The sequence below is a fragment of the Lissotriton helveticus genome, chromosome 6 (assembly GCF_964261635.1).
Source record: "Lissotriton helveticus chromosome 6, aLisHel1.1, whole genome shotgun sequence".
Lineage (NCBI taxonomy): Eukaryota > Metazoa > Chordata > Amphibia > Caudata > Salamandridae > Lissotriton > Lissotriton helveticus.
Genome location: NC_136067.1, coordinates 1,495,633,066 through 1,495,648,860, shown reverse-complemented (window position 1 = coordinate 1,495,648,860; position 15,795 = coordinate 1,495,633,066). Strand labels below are relative to the sequence as shown.

The window sequence follows — 15,795 nt, the reverse complement described above, 5'->3', positions numbered from 1 at the left end:
TAACTAGGCGGATACATTCTAATATTTAGATATAAACCAAGAAATACCACAGTGCAGAAATGTACATATTAAAAAGAAATAAACAATGGAAAAAACAATACTTCCTTCAGTACAAGAGCACTTCTCTAACAGAAGAAAAAAAATGTGTGCGTTAAACAAACTCCAGTAAAAACAATGTAGACCAAAAAAATGAAATAATTTTAAAATAAAATAAAAAACTAAATGAGGCAGTGCACAGGAAGAGCCTTGGGCTGGGTGATAATGTAGAAGAAAATGTGGCACAATGTAGTACAATGTTGCAAGATTTGACAGGTCCCCAGACTTCCCAAAAGGCATAACTATATGGATTGATAGCACATTTTGTAACATGAAGGGGACTGCAGTGCAATGTTATGTTAATGATAATTTGTAGAGCGCACATACACCAACAGGTTTGTTGGCGCTGGGAGATACCTTATTTCATCCTTGGGGACAAAGCACAAAAAGTCGAGTCTAAATGTAAGCTTGCAAGAAAAGCAAGGTCTTCAGCTTTTTCCTGAAACACAGATGGTCAGTTTCTAATCTCAATGACAACGGCAGGGCATTCCAGAACTTGGGTCCCTGAAAGGAGAAGCGCGATCCTCCTAGGCGTTTAAGTCTTGAACCCGGAACCACCAGAAGATTATTTTGCATGGATCTTAGCGTGCGCATAGGATAGTATCTGTATATTTGTGAGGCAATAAACTAAGGGCCAGTGTCATGAATGCTGTTAACAGTATACAGCCTGTTTTAAACATGGAGCACTGCTCCACAGGGAGCCACTGCAGTTCCCTCAGCAGCAGTTTAATATGGCAGGGTCTGCCTTGTTGATAGATGTTTCTTGCTGCCTGGAGGTGTATCAGCTGTATGCGGTGTAACTGATTGCGCTGAAGGCCTAGGTATATTGCAATGGCATAATCCATTTTGGAAAGGATCAAGGCGATGATGATTTGGATGCTAGATTTCCTGTTGAAAAACCTTCTGTTTTTTCGCAGTTTCCTAAGTTGGAAGAAGCAGGCAGAGGTGACCGCCCCGATCTGCGAGTTTAAAGTGAGTTCAGAGTCAATATGACTGCCTGGGCTCTTAATCAAGGTCTAAGGGGTGGGTGCTGGTCCCATTTCTTCGGGCCAATGGGTCGGGGTCCAGTGCTGTAGTTTATTGTTTGGGATAATGATGATTTTATCCGAACTAAGTTTAAGCTGATTTGTATTCATCCAGTTCCTGATGAAAAGCATGGTACTCTTAACAAACTCCTTGGATTGTATTGAATCCTCTATAGGGGAAATCAGCTGCATATCATCCGTATAGTTTTATATCTGTATCCCCATCTGACAGAGCGTGGTTATGAGGGGTTGGATATATACATTAAAAAGATGCGGCGACAGTGAAGAACCCAGCGGAACTCCACAACTGAGGTTGCAAGTGTCGGATTTATAAGGAAATAGCCACACTTTACTAGGAAGTATTGAAACCACTTTAAGGCTACTCCTCTGAGACCTGCTGCCGCAAGACGTTCCATCAATATAGCATGATTAACGGTATTGAACGCCTCTGACAAGTCCAGGAGGATCAGAGTTTGTGTGCAGTTGACTTTGGCTTTTTCTTTGAAATCATCCATGACTGATAGAATGACAGATTCAGTAGAATAGGAAGATCGTAAGCCTCCCTGATGAGGGTCTAAGAATTTGGTGTCTTCTATAAAGGCACTAAAAAGTGTAGCCACGTGTGCCTCTAATACCTTAGCTAGAAGTGGCAGAAGAGATATAGGCCTATAATTATCTAATTTCTGCAGGTCAATCCCTTGTTATTTCTGGCGGGGGATGATTACAGCTTCTTTAAAGGCTAGTGGGACTGTCCCTTGACTGAGGGATAGGCTGAGTAGGGAAAGGATGTTTCCTGGAATTTCTGAGCAAATGGCTTTTTGAATATTTGGGGGACAGATGTCATTTGGTGAGCCCGATTTAACTTTATTAAGAAGTTCAAAGAACAATTAATTCCTCAGGCAGGAGAGGGTGGCCATGTAGGAGGTGTTGTTTAGTCCAGGTGGTTTCCTCACATTCTCATAGTTAAGAGCCAATGGAATCCTGAATTTTCTTGATTTTTTCAAGGTAAAAAGAATTTAGTTCATTACTTAGCTTTTGTGTGGCAGGGATGGGGGGCGGTGATACGCTCGGGATTGGCTAGCTCTTTTACGGTGTTGAAGATGTCTTTAGTTTTATTGTTTTAAATTTAGTATTTTATTAGAGAATAACATCTTTTTAGCCTCTAGAATAGCTTTTTTATTGGTCACAAGTTTAGTGTGGTAATATTCTCTGGATTCTGGTGAGTAGGTGCTACACCATTTCCTTTCTGCTTGACGTACGAGTTTAGCTGTTTTTAGTTCAGCAGTGAACCATTTGGATGCTTCATGATGCCTGATACGGGAGGTATGATTCTGAAGAGGAGCATGTATATTAAAAGCATTCAATTGCCAGTTGGTAATAGCTTTCTCCAGTATATCTATATCGTCCGGTATATCTGGCAGTTTATGGTTCAAGGTCTCGCATAGGGATTCTAAATTGATGCGATTCCACTTCCTGGATACGCACTCTTTCAGGGACGTAGTATTTGGCAGAGTTGCACCGCACATAGTAAAGCTCACAGTGTGGTGGTCAGACCATAATTCTGAAGATTAAGGTTGATGGACCACACTTGATCTAACGTATGGCCTTTGTTATGTGTGGCTCCTTGAATGTGTTGTACAAGGTTCAAACTTTGAAGGGCACTGGTTAGTTCCTTGGCGCTCTTTCCCCCTTTCACCTCGTTTGCCCAATAGTTAATGTCACCAATGATCAGGATTGTATCATAGTCCACTATCAGAGATGCCATACAATTTGCAAAACTTTAGGAAAGTCCGGCATAGTGGTGGGTGACCTATACAGAAAAACACAGACTACAGTGCTGTTTGGGGAATGAAGTTTAATAACTAGGTTATCTACTAGTGTTATCTCTAGCTGAGAGATGGCAGTGAAGGATATCCTTTTTTGATAGCGGCTGCTACACCACCTCCTTTCCTCCCCGTCGCTCTATTTACTTGTAGGACGTAATAGTTAACAGGCAGTGCAGCTAGGATATCTGGAGTAGATTCCTCTGTCAGCCAAGTCTCTGTCAGGAACAGCATGTCAGGACAGTCAGTGTCTAGTAGATTAAATAGTTCCAACTGGTGTTTTACCATGGAATGAGTGTTTAAGTACATGCCGTTTAAGTCCTTTATAGGTTGTTTTGCTTTGGATTGAGAGTAACCAGTGTTTTGGCTTGGAGACTGGCAAGTGTCCCTATGTTTATAGAGATTTAACAACTGGCCCCGCTTAAAGAGACCAAATTCTACTAGTTCATGCTGGAGAGGGAGGTCATGCAATTGCCTGTCTTGCGGGGCCAAATTCTTGAGTTCTAGTACTGTATAAGTAAGAGTTTGGGCATAATGATTGGCCCCTGGCCCCGGCCAGACGCGGACGGGCGCAGACGGGCTTGCCTTAGGTGCACTTTTGGCACGCCAGCAGCGTAGCTTTAACTATTTCCGGAGTATGTCTAACTCCGCCCCTCCTCCATCGCCAGATTGGCTGTGGACCAGTAAACCAATTCTCAGCGCGGGCTAACTGGAAGACTGAGACCGGGGGGAGAGCAGAAAGAAAGGTAATTGGTGCAAACAGTCAAATTCAAAACAGTTTAATTGTACAATTTAACTTTAAAAAGAAAGTGGTGTAAGGTTAAAAAATTAGCAAGTGAGCAACAATAGAGCTAAACAAGTCTCAGGTAGAGCTTACTACCGACCGGGCTGTTCGGTGCAGTGCATTTAAGTGTGAGGAAAAGTACTTAAATAAATAAAGAAATGTCAAGACAAGGGTTGCGGATAATGAATGCGGACAATGAGAGATGATAAAAACCAAAAATGAAAGGTAATGTCTACAAGTGGGGCAATCGCTAATGAACAGGTTAGCAGACTAAATTGGGGCAGCTGATAGAACATGAATTCGGAAGAATATATGTGACCCATTAAAGAATTAACTCATAATGGGGATGAGAATTGTACTAAGAGAACCAACATAATGCATCTAAAATGCCTACATGCCATTGTTAAAAGCAAGTTAACCATAGATGAAGTGACAAAAAAACACTTTTTATGCCTGTCCATATTTAATGTTCCTTGCCTTTGTGATAAAAGTTTAAAATTAGGTTTAAATAAATAACTACAGAACTTTAGTACTGAGTTACTAATCGTACAGCAGAAGACGAAAAAGAGATCCTGTAGTGTCAAAACCAGGCTGAATTACCCAGTAACTGACCTGGTCTATCACGCTAGTCTTTAAACAAACCATACAAAAATTTCATTTTCAGCAAAACAAGCATTTACTTACATAAATATTCTTCATATCAGCTACTTGGCATCTCACTGTATAGAATTCCTCAGCAGTCTGACTGACATGGTCGCAATCCTGTTCATAAACAAGCAACGTGAAAGAAATTAAATAACAAACTTCTCTTTAAAAGAAATCAGCATTAGAGTGAGAAAACGTAAGAAAGAGACCGATGACAAAACATATATATTGAAAAGCAAAGTAAACATTTTCAAAGTATCTAACCAACAAGTACCTTAACCTTTGGTACCATCCTTAACGGTAGAGTTGGTCTCTAGTTGCAGCTTCCTCACCTTTTGGATGTTTCCCAGGCGTAAGATTGGATCCAGAAACTTTTCAGCAGTACCTCTGTGTCCAGTAAGGTGTGCCATAAGGCTCCACACTGATGTAGTTCCGCTCCAGAAATGAAGTGTGAAGTCGATATGGCTGCTACTCCTGTGCGTTGACGTCAGATGCTTTCGAGCTATCCATGTCCACTGATGCAAAAACTCCAAAAGCAAATTTATGTGACCAGTGTGCAGATTCCTAGACTTGGGATCTCGTTAATATGTAGAGCCCAATCACAGAATGGGGAATATGGGAGTGTGGGTGAGTCATCTACACCTAGATGGAGTCTCTACCACTAAAAGCATTGCCAAAGGTAAGTAACTTGTTCTTCTGATAGAGGCTTCTAGCTGTAGATTCCTAACCTTTTGAATAGATACCAGAGCAGTATCTATTTGGAGGCCAGCCTGTAGATGGGCTCAACCCATAAAGTCCTTCAGTGGGTATTTGGTATGCTGGTAAATATCCCTCTCAGCAAACAAGACTGTTCAGGCAATACGGCTTCATGAACGAATGGAGGGGCGCCCATGAAGCAGCCAGGCAAATGTCCACGACAGAGATTCCGCGTACCAATGCAGTGGTTGCAGCTTTGGCCCTGGTAGTACAAGCACACAGAACTTCTGGAAGCTGCTTTTATAGCATAGCAGATCTTAATGAAGAGCATAATTTAGCAGGAGATAAATTTGTTCTGCACAGTCTATTTCTTACTCCAGAGAACCCCACAAAGAGCTAATAGGCTACCTGGTGTTCACTGGTACGATATATGTAAAAGCTCAGCGCTCTCTTGGGGTCCAAGCGATGGAGTAACTCCTCTTCCTTAGAAGCGTGAGGTGTAGCATAGAAAGCTGGCAAGGTAATTTTCTGACCAATGTGAGTCGAAGCTGGGAGTTTACCAAGACCAAGGCCTCCACCTCCACCTCCACCTCTCACAGATGGCCACTTCAACCCAGAAGCAATACATTAGTCACCACTGTCAGCTCTGGGAAGGGAAAGGAGAGGGGCCTGCCTCTGACCCAATCGTGATCCTGCAATCACCATTGCAGTCCTCTTGCATTCTCCTCTGAAATATGAGCATGCACAGAGAGGTCCCCTGATGATGGGCCAACTAAGACTTCAGATTCCACTGCAAAGCCTATATATGCCACTCTGCATGTTCAACCAGCAGGAGGCCGTAACTCTCAGCAGCCTCAGAATCAACCTCACTGAAATCCATGACCGAGGCTGAAAGATTGGGATCATATCCGGAATATCCTGGACTCTTTCCCAGAGAAAAGGCACAAAACCAATCGTGCCCAGAATGGCTCAAATGAAGGAGAGCCTCTGAGAAGGAATAAGGTGTGACTCTGACGTACGAGTTACTTACCTTCGGTAACGATATATCTGATAGAGACGATTCTAGCCGCAGATTCTTTAACGTAGAATTATCCCCAGACGTGAGACTGGATCCGGAAAACTTTTTGCCACAGCATCCCTGCGCCTACGTCAGTTTCAGAGAACTTTTCCGCGCCACAGCGCGGAGCAACCAGACATACTGTGGGAACATGGGAGCAGTGTGCGAAATAGCAGAACATTTGGAAAACTGAATTTTGAGGAACACCACCATAAGGAGCAATGACAGACACTGCAGTACCCAAAGGCAGGGAAAAGAATAAAGAACAGAGCCCATCCCTGAACAGCCACCCTGCCATAATGTAGACAGTACCCTCCTGAGACAAGGCACACATGCAAAATGTCATCACAACCTGAGCAGGAGTATAACCCCAACCAAGATCAACGAAGGGGAACCAGTTCGAAGACAAACGGGGAACGACAACCCTCCAAGGCAACCCTAGCAGAGAGTGCGACAATCCCCCAAGGAAAGAAAGGGCAAAGCACTGCCAGGTGACCCCAACCCAAAGGGAAGAAGAGGGGCCAGGACCCTAGAAACAAAGAGGGAGGAAGGGGAGGGACGGGAGCAAAGGCAAGCCCCAATCCCGAAGCAACCAGGACAGAGGGGGACAGGAGTACCTATAGACCCATCCTCTAAATGGCCAAAGAGGAGGACGGAACAAGAAATAAGACAAAAACATCCTGTCAAAGAGCGAAGAATGCACCCACAGAAACAGTCATCCACCGAAAGGCGAGTGCAGAAGGCCAACCAAAATAAGGTCCTCACAGAACGGGGAGGAAGGGTGGGCCGTGAAGGAATCTGCGGTTAGAATCGTCTCTACCATATACATGGTTACCGAAGGTGAGTAACTCGTACATCTGATAGAGACTACTAGCCGCAGATTCCTTAACGTAGAATAGATACCCTAGCCATACCCATGGGGAAGGAGGGTCTGCGAAAGGACCCCACCAGCCTGGACATAACAGAAGGTCCCACAGGGGACCAGTCCAACCTACAGGGCGAGGAGCCCTGCTTCCCAGGCAAGGGGAACCCCACACGCAGGACATCCCCGACCCCTAGAGGGGTGTGGGAAGAAGAAAGGGGAACGAGAAGCCCGTTCACACTCAACAGAGGAAACAAGGGCAAGGCCAGGGGTGGCCGAAGCACCCCACGCCCTTACAAGACAACCGAACCTCCAGCCAATTCCAGGTAAGGAAGAGGAAGAAGAAGAAACCTAGAGGGCCCAAGGAAACGAGGAAAAAGAAGGCAAACCCACCATAGTCTGAAATTAACAGAGCTGCACTGGCAGCAATAGGCAGCCAGAAACTGGAAGAATAGCCCGGGGCCCCTAGGAAGACCGGGCAGGCCATGCCTGAAAAAGGGAAAAACATGAAACCGTCTCAGCCTCCAGGACAGGAGCATGAAGGTGAGGAAATGCCCGGACACACCACCACGAGGGGTCCACGCACACAACCTAAAGAAGCATATTCAACATAGATAAACGCCCTGGAGAGCAGAGGTCCGAAGGCGACCACAACCCCCTAGCACAGCGCAAGATATATAACAGCTACCACTACCCCACATAGGGTTTGTGAAGTCCCAAGACATGGGAACCCTCTTTGGAAGAAACTTACGCAGCAGAGGAAAAATGAAAGAGTCGCGGGGGGAAAAAAAACCCGCAGAAGGCTTGTCATGCAGCCCAAGATAAAAACAGAAGGCCTAATTTCAGGGCCAATCTGCGCAGATACCTCAAGCAAAAAACACACAGAGAAAAACAAGGGCTGTCCAACAGCCAACAAGCCACAGTCTCAGCAAGGAGGGCTTGAGTGGCCATTGAACACACAGCACAACAAGGGCGACTCGCCCAAAAGGAGGTCCAAGAACCAGATCAACTCACCAGTCACTGAGGGGGAGAAGAAGAAGAAGAAGAAGAAGAAGAAGAGGGAAAAGAAGAAGAAGAAGAAGAAGAAGAAGAAGCGGCGGATCCCAAGGACTCGGCCAAGTCCCACAAAGAAGAGGTGGTCCTGGCCAACACACATAAGGTGTTATGGGCCCGCAGACAGCGCTGGTTGAGGCAAACACGTTGCGCCTCCAAGAGTCCAGCCAGTGGGCCTTCCGGGATGGTGGAGACAACAGTGGCGGCAGGGAGGGAAAAGCAGTCCACAAAAGTGGGCTGGAAGCAGAGGGGTGGAGGGGAAGACATGCCGGGTCACGCAGTGCTGGAAGGTGCCGGTGCAGGAGGTGATGGGGCACCGGGTCCCCTGTGGCGGGAGCCCCCAAGTCCCCATCAGAGAAGAAAGGAGGGAAGCAACAGCTCCCTCCCACCAGAGCCCTGGTGGAGAACCTCCAGAAGATGATCTGCAGGAAAATGAGCAACCGGGTCACCTATGAGCAAAATACCCACAGCCGTGGACACAGCGCGAGTGAAGGCTGCACCTGCTTCCGTAGGGCCCCGCGGTGGAGAAAGCAGCTCCTCCGTGGGCGACGGCTGCAAACTAAGGCGGCCGTCCCCGAAGCCAAGCAGGGCGTGCAAAGGCCTGACCTGAAAAGTAGAAGGTGGGACCGAGAAGTGGGGGACCTGTTGCTCCTCCGGCGAAAACCGCGGTCTTTGGAATGGTGGGGAGCCGCCGTTTGATTACGCCGGGGAAAAAGCCACCACGCGGCGGCCCGTCTCCGGTGAGGACGACACCAGCAGGCACCCAACTTCCGGAGGAGAGGGAGCGTCTGAAGACGAGTCCGCGCCTTGACGCTTGTCCAGCGCCGTAGATTCCGCAGCCTGAGGCAGGACGTCATCACCATCCTGCGTCAAAGGAGACACCGGACAGGCGTCTCCCACGCCACACAGCGCCGGGGACCAGAACTGAGACTGAGCCGAAGTGGCCAAGGGACCGGCGCCGACTCGACCTCCGACGAGGCAGCCGTCTGCGTGAAGGGACGAGAGGGACCGGGGGAGTGACAAGAAGCCCTCCGCCAGCCTCGACCCAGAATGGGACGTAGGGGGTCGCCAAAGCCGATTCAACCTCAGACTCGACCTCGACCTCTGACGAGGCAGCCGCCTGCGTGGAGGGACGAGAGGGTTCCGGAGGTGGATGAGTGGTCCCCTTCTAGCCTCGACCCATAACAGGACGAGGGGGGTCCACCGGCCCCTGTGAACCCGCCCGAGCCAGCAGCTGCCAGCGCCGTAGCAGCGTCACCTCAGCCGTAGACAAGGCAGCCGCCTGTCCAGAGGGCCGCGAGGGGCTCGGGATGCAACCCGAGCTCCTGCAACCTCAGGCGACACCACAGGGACTTCCGCAGGAGTTTGCGGCAAGGCAGAGGCTCCGTGGTCCGAAGGAGGAACCCCCGAAGGGCAGCACCCCAACGGCACCACATCCTCCAAGCCTGGAGCTGAGCCAGTCGGGGCCGGGGCTGCCGGCGACGCCACGGAGGGCCACGCGCAATGCAAGGGATCCGCCGACGTCCCAGGAGGGGAAGGAGGAGAAGCCAGCAAGGCCTCCGCATACGACTTCATCTGGTTGAAAAGCAGGGCCGCATCACCCGCGGAGAGCCCACGCCCCCAACAGCCCGGAAACCAGGCCCCAGGGACAAGCTGCGACACTTACCCACTGGGGAGCGACGCTCCTGCGGCATAGGAGAGGGATGAGGACGACGACGCCCGCTTTGAAAACCTTCCGCAGAAGCTGATCGAGGAGATGAAGACGACCTTGAGAGATGCCCCGAGAGCAGTTAAAACCGGCACTCCCGCCGAGACTTCGGCTTCAACTGTTGGCACGCCTCGCAATTATTGGAGCCGTGATCTTCCCCCAAACACCACATGCAAATGAGGTGAGGGTCCGTCGCTGACATAAGCCGCCCACACGATGTGCAAGACTGAAAGCCCAAGGCATTCGCACACTGTTCCACACAAATAACCACAACAGTTAAGAAAAAGTGGCCTAAACAGACCCGGAACAGAGACCGGATCCGCGTTGCACGCGGAAAAGGATAAAAATTGATGTAGGAGCGCCGGAGTGGAACTCATGTGACCTCGCTGACGTTCCGTGCGCAGATGACGCCTGGGCGGAGTCGCGCAATGCCGTCCCCCCTGGAGTGCAGGGATGCTGTGGCAAAAAGTTTTCTGGATCCAGTCTCACGCCTGGGGATAATTCTACGTTAAGGAATGTGCGGCTAGTAGTCTATCAGATACATTGATAGTAAACCCCAAAGAGGACAGGTTTGCGTAACTTGGAGGAGGTGAACGACAGCTAGGGTGAGTTTGCCTTCAGAAGCCAGTAGTCAAGGTAGGGGAAACACTGGCATCCCTGACCTCTAAAGGTGTGCTCCTACCACAACCATCTCCTTCATCAACACGAGAGGGGCAATGGTGAGACCAAAGTGGAGCACAGCAAACTGAAATTGATCCTGCCTCGCCACTGATAGCGCAGATAAGCCCACAGGACAGGTACACTAAAATGGGCATCCTGCAGGTCCAATGCCACCATCCAGTCTGTGCAATCAAAGGCAGACTAGACCTGGGCCAGTGTGAGTATTTTGAATTTCTCCTTCCGGAGGGAGGCGCTGAGAGGATGTAGGTCTAAAATTAGAAGGCAGCCTGCTTCCCTCTTGGGCACCAGAGAAGAGCAGGAATAACCAACAAGTCTTTGAGGAATATTATAATTTTATATTCCAACACCAGTCCACGTAACAGTAGGGAAGGTGTTGGAATATAAAATTACAATATTCCTTAACCAACAGCGTCATCCAGCGCAAGTTACTTAGTGGTCCTTCAGGCGGCCAACTACGGCAGGGAAGCCGTAAGGGGGACGAGCAAGGTCTACAGAAACAGCTACATTTTCTAGAAAAGCAGTTATCAGTTCAGTTCCAGCGTCAGTGGCTATTTGCCATTGACTTCTATTGAGTGATCCTGATGCAGGGGATTCAGGATGCTGAAGATGCAGATGGTCGGCAGGGGTCTTCCTACAGCTACTCCTTCGTCCATGGCCTTGGTGAGGAGACTCTAGTCATAGGGGTGACGTGCTTTGAAGTCCTCTTGACCTGGGAAGAAGTCCAGTCTCTACTGGGCTACAAGTCACCCAGTACAGCAGTTTCCTTCTTTTTGCGATAGCTTGCCTTCAGGGTGACCAAACTGCATGCTATAACTCCAGCGGGATCAGCAGCCTTAGGAATCTGAGATACCAACTCGCCCGAGCAGGCATCTTCAGCTGTTATGGCCCTGTGCTACGAACAGGTAAGCCAACTGACCCTTGTAGTCTCTTGTTTCACCTGGGCTCAAGAGTCGACTTCTGCATGAGCAGGACGCAGCAGGCACAGTCCTTTCTCATTTGCTAGCCACCAGGTACAACAGGTGCATCCAAATCGATGCAGCCTCTCTTAGCTGGGTCATCGGTGAAGCAGGGCAGCCCTTCGATCCTCTTCCCATGTCCAATGAGATGTGAGGTCGGGTGCCAAGGATGCCCTTTTTATGTTCACTATGCGTTGACTAGACAATGGGCTACCAGGGTCCTTGTCACCTGATGACATCTTCCTCTGAAGTGTGGCATCTAGCTATCCCAGAATACCCTATGCTGCCCACTTTCAAGATGGCTGAACCCTTCTCCTGGTCTCAAGAGCTTGATAGCCCACACTAGGGGTGTGGATACCAGTGAGCTACACGCCCATAGTAAAAGGCGGCGTTTTGGCAACTGGTTTACCCTCTCTAACACCGCTGCTAGCCTGTCTACCTACACAATAGGGCAGCCTCCCGATTTGCGTGCTTGCTATTTGCCCTTGAAAGGGGGCTTCCCTTTTGAAGCTCGCCTTTTGGGCCAACATCCGTGTAGCTCATCTCCTCCAGGTAATCCTCTATTGTCGACACAATGTCATGTGTGGCCTCAGTCAAGGGTGAACCGGCACCACCTCAGAGTCTTCAGGCGTCGATGGATTTGGGACCAAAATCAAAGTTCTGAAAACAAGAATGGACCTCTGAGGGGATGGTGGACTCAGAACTGGAACCAGAGGTGTCCCCCTGGTGGGCTCCAAGGGTCGAACAGGCATCCAGAGCTAAACTGTGTGCTGTGGGATGGCGTTGTACAACTCTGTGATGACGTCAACCTCAGTTGTGATGTAAGTGGAGTTATAGAAGTCCCCTCTGGTGCACAGACGTCAGTTTCTTCTGTGAAACCTTATACACCCCAAGGGGAGCCACTACAGACACTGGATGTGGAAACTGTGTGTAAAAAGATCAATATAGCCCTGAAACAATAACACGAAAACAGAAATGAATGGTATGGTAATACCAAATCAAATCCACATGGTAAGACCAAATGGTTCGTAGATTCACACAACTACATGAAACAGTGATCACTGATGTACAAAACCAGTGCTCAAAGGGGGATATAAATGCAAAGAGCACACGTCACCGGGGAGGAGAGTGGGAGCATATAAATCTACAGCACTACATGCCACAAACAGATGCTTACTGGATCATTCACCATTTGATAGCATGTGTGGCTGTAGACATGCAAGCTTAGCATAGACTAAAAAGCAGTTCTCCCTGTAAGCAGTGATTAACTTGTGCTTGATGCATTAGTTTGAAAAATTGTACATAGTACTGCGTTACCAACATTTGCTTGTTCTAGTGCCATAACATCTACACAATGTTTTGTAAATATAATTGGTGTAGTCCATGTAGCTGGTTTACATATGTTCGCTCTTGGAATATTCCCTACAAATGCTATTGAAGCCCCTTTCTTGCATGTGCAGTGGGCCCTTGGTGGAATAGGGAGTTTTCTTTTGGCTTTAGCACAGCATGTTTGGAAACATGTTACTATCTAAAGTGCAATACCTGATTTAGAGATTGATTTCCCTTTATGTAGTTTAGAAAATGACACAAATTGTTGTGTTTTTCTGAAAAGACTGTGTTCTATCTACATCATAAGGAGTGCTCTTTTGACATCTAATGTATGTAAAGATCTTTCTGCTACTGATTCTAGTTGAGGGAAGAACAAAGGTAATTCTAGGTCTGGACTTGAGGCTTCGGATTATGCTATCGTTTTCTATGCTTAATTGCACAGCAGCCATTTTAAAACTTAAACTTGGACCACATTTCCCAAACACCCTTGGGATAAAATGGTCGAAAACAAAACAAAGAAGGGACCAACGTATCCCTCAGTCCATTACGGCCAATCACAGTCCAGGGACCCTCTCCTAGTCCGTCCTTGCTACCCTGCTCATCCTCTTTCTTTGCTGCTCAACAGCTTCAGATGAGTGTTTTCAGTTTTCTCTTGACTGTTTCTCGAATTTATACATTTGTAAGGCCGGTCGCGGGACTGCATTACGCGTCCCGCCCCTGCCCCTTTTTTGTTTGATGCGCATTGTGTCATACTTGTTGCTAATCACCTTATTGTGCTGAATTTTCGCAGCTACTGCTAGCGCATTACGGCGTCTCACCTCAGGCTTGAAGTCGGCCTGGTCGAGTGAGCGCTTCAAAGCGCTCCATCTGTCCCCAAGCCTCAGGATTTTCTTAGCGTGGTGTGTGTGGGAATTTTTGTTTGAGCTTCGGCTCATTTTCCTTTTCATCGCGGTCCCGCTGTCCGGCTCCGGGCGACGCGGCTCCGCTGCCTGAAGGGCTTGTGAGGCGTGGTTCGCAGCCCGGACCTCCAGGGGCGCAGTCGCATGATTCTAACGCGGTGGCTCCTCTAGCTGGCAAAGGCACGCGTGGAATTTCTAACTACATTCCTTTCATTCAGCCCACCGTTGCCTGCCTGGCTTCACGACCACTAGAGACGGACACCGTCTTCGAGGGTCTGTAGAGCTTGGCTCACGCCTGCAAAACACTCGATTTTTGAGTCGGTGTGTGAGTGAACCTTCCTTGAGGCCCATTAGGTGTAATAGTGCTTTCAGCAATCAAGCAAACAAGTTTACAGGCTGAAATTGGGGCCTGGAGGGACAGTCCCAGGACTGATATTGTGTATTTTTTCTCCCTGCACAAGCATTAGAGCGTCCCTGAGGTTCTTTCCGACCCTCATCATTTAAATTAGGGTTCAACCCTGTGAATTGCGCTGGTCCCCAGCAGACTGATTCCCAGTCAGTAGACTGTAGGGGGTTCCACTGGTTTTCCTTGACTTTATCCAGTGGTTAATTTTTTTTTTTTTTTAACATGTCCCAACAGGGAGACAATAACTGGGGGGGGGGGATCCCCTTGACCAATTACCGTGGGATGACAATTTCTACGACACGGTGGATTCCTTTATCTACCGCGCCGTAGAAGAGGTCATAGGCCCCATTGAGGAGCGCCTTTGTTAGAAACTAGAGCAGTTCTGTGCTCGGTGGACCCCACCTGCGCTCTCTATCCAGGAAGCGGTCCCTAATAGCGACCTGGTAACCGCAAAACGTCTCAAGGTGGAAGGTGTTGATCAGGATGCCTTTGAGCGAATGCGTGAAGCCTTCATTGCCCACAACGCTCCGCAGCCTCCTCCTGTAATCCCTACTCCCCCTGCAGCACCCACTGATCCACCCAGCCCGCTCAGGACATGGGTGATGATGACCATGGGGATACAGATGACGAGCCAGGACCTTCCAGGCCGTGGCGTCCCGCCACATCACCGCTCCCCTCGGACCCTCAGGCTCCTTCGGGGGGTTCGGATATGTTAGACCCAGAACTCTTGATGCATCCACGGTCCTCGGAATGGATGCCTTCTGTTTAGGTGGCCGGTTATGTGACCAGTAGGATCCGCACGCCAATGGGCCAGGAGGCTCGCAGTCACCTGCGGTCCGAATGCCCTCGCCAATCCCTTGACGGGAAACTCGTGCAAACACCTGAGCTCGACCCTAGAATGGAGACTTTTCTCGCTAAATTCATCAAGGATCCCAAGAAGGGGATAGTCCGCTCCTGGAGGGAGTGCCAGGATAAACTCCTGGACGCCCTCAGGCCCATGACTATGACATTAGATATGGCTGAGGATGCCAAGAATTCAGGAGCCCTGATTTTGCCCGAGGCCCTCTCTGGGTGGGCGCAGAGAGCGATAGTATTCTTAGGAAACGCAAATTGTGTGCAATCCACGGCACGCAGGAGGTTATTTCTGATTAACGTGGACCCAATGTTGGGAGACTTGGCGGATTCGGAGGCTGGAGCGGTTGCTCAGGGAGGTTTGTTTGGTGAACCGTTCATAAAAGAATTAGGAAAGTGGTCTTTTCATCACGGGTTTTCCGTAGGGCCGGTCGAGGAAGGGGCCGCTCGACCGACCAGGTCCCCAACTACAACTATTCCAGGGGACAAGGCTCCATACAAGGGCAGTACCAAACGCAGGCACGGTACTCCAACTTTTACCCGTCCCACGGCAGACGTTCCAGGGACAGAGGTTTCCGCGGAAGGGACAACGCCACTAATCCCGTCAAGTGTTTCTTCCCTTTCTGTGTTCAGAGTGGGGGGTCGCTTGGCCCCCTTTTTGTGTGTGGAGGTCGCTCACGTCCGACTCTTGGGTCCCGCAGACCGTGCAGGGGTTTCAGATATATTTCTGCGGTGAACCTAGAAAGACCTTTCCGCCCAACACCATTCAGTTTTCCCGGCCAGAAGTGGTCCTGATAGATGCGGAAATCTCTGCTCTCTTAGACAAAGGTGCTATTTGCTGCACAGTCTTAGATCCTCTCGGGTTCCTCAGCAACATGTTCGTGGAGGACAAGACGGACAGGGGAGGCAACGTCCAGTTCTCA

The 15,795-nt window shown here is 49.0% G+C and overlaps 1 protein-coding gene across 2 annotated transcripts in view; it reads right to left on the bottom strand.

Annotated features, from left to right (window-relative positions):
• Nucleotides 1-15,795, bottom strand: part of USP34 (ubiquitin specific peptidase 34) — a 2,681,755-nt gene that overhangs the window by 1,281,507 nt on the left and 1,384,453 nt on the right. For both annotated transcript variants that reach the window (XM_078649291.1, XM_078649292.1), the window contains exon 46: nucleotides 4,413-4,490. In XM_078649291.1, the coding sequence (XP_078505417.1) occupies nucleotides 4,413-4,490 (78 nt within the window). The remainder of the gene's footprint in view (nucleotides 1-4,412; nucleotides 4,491-15,795) is intronic.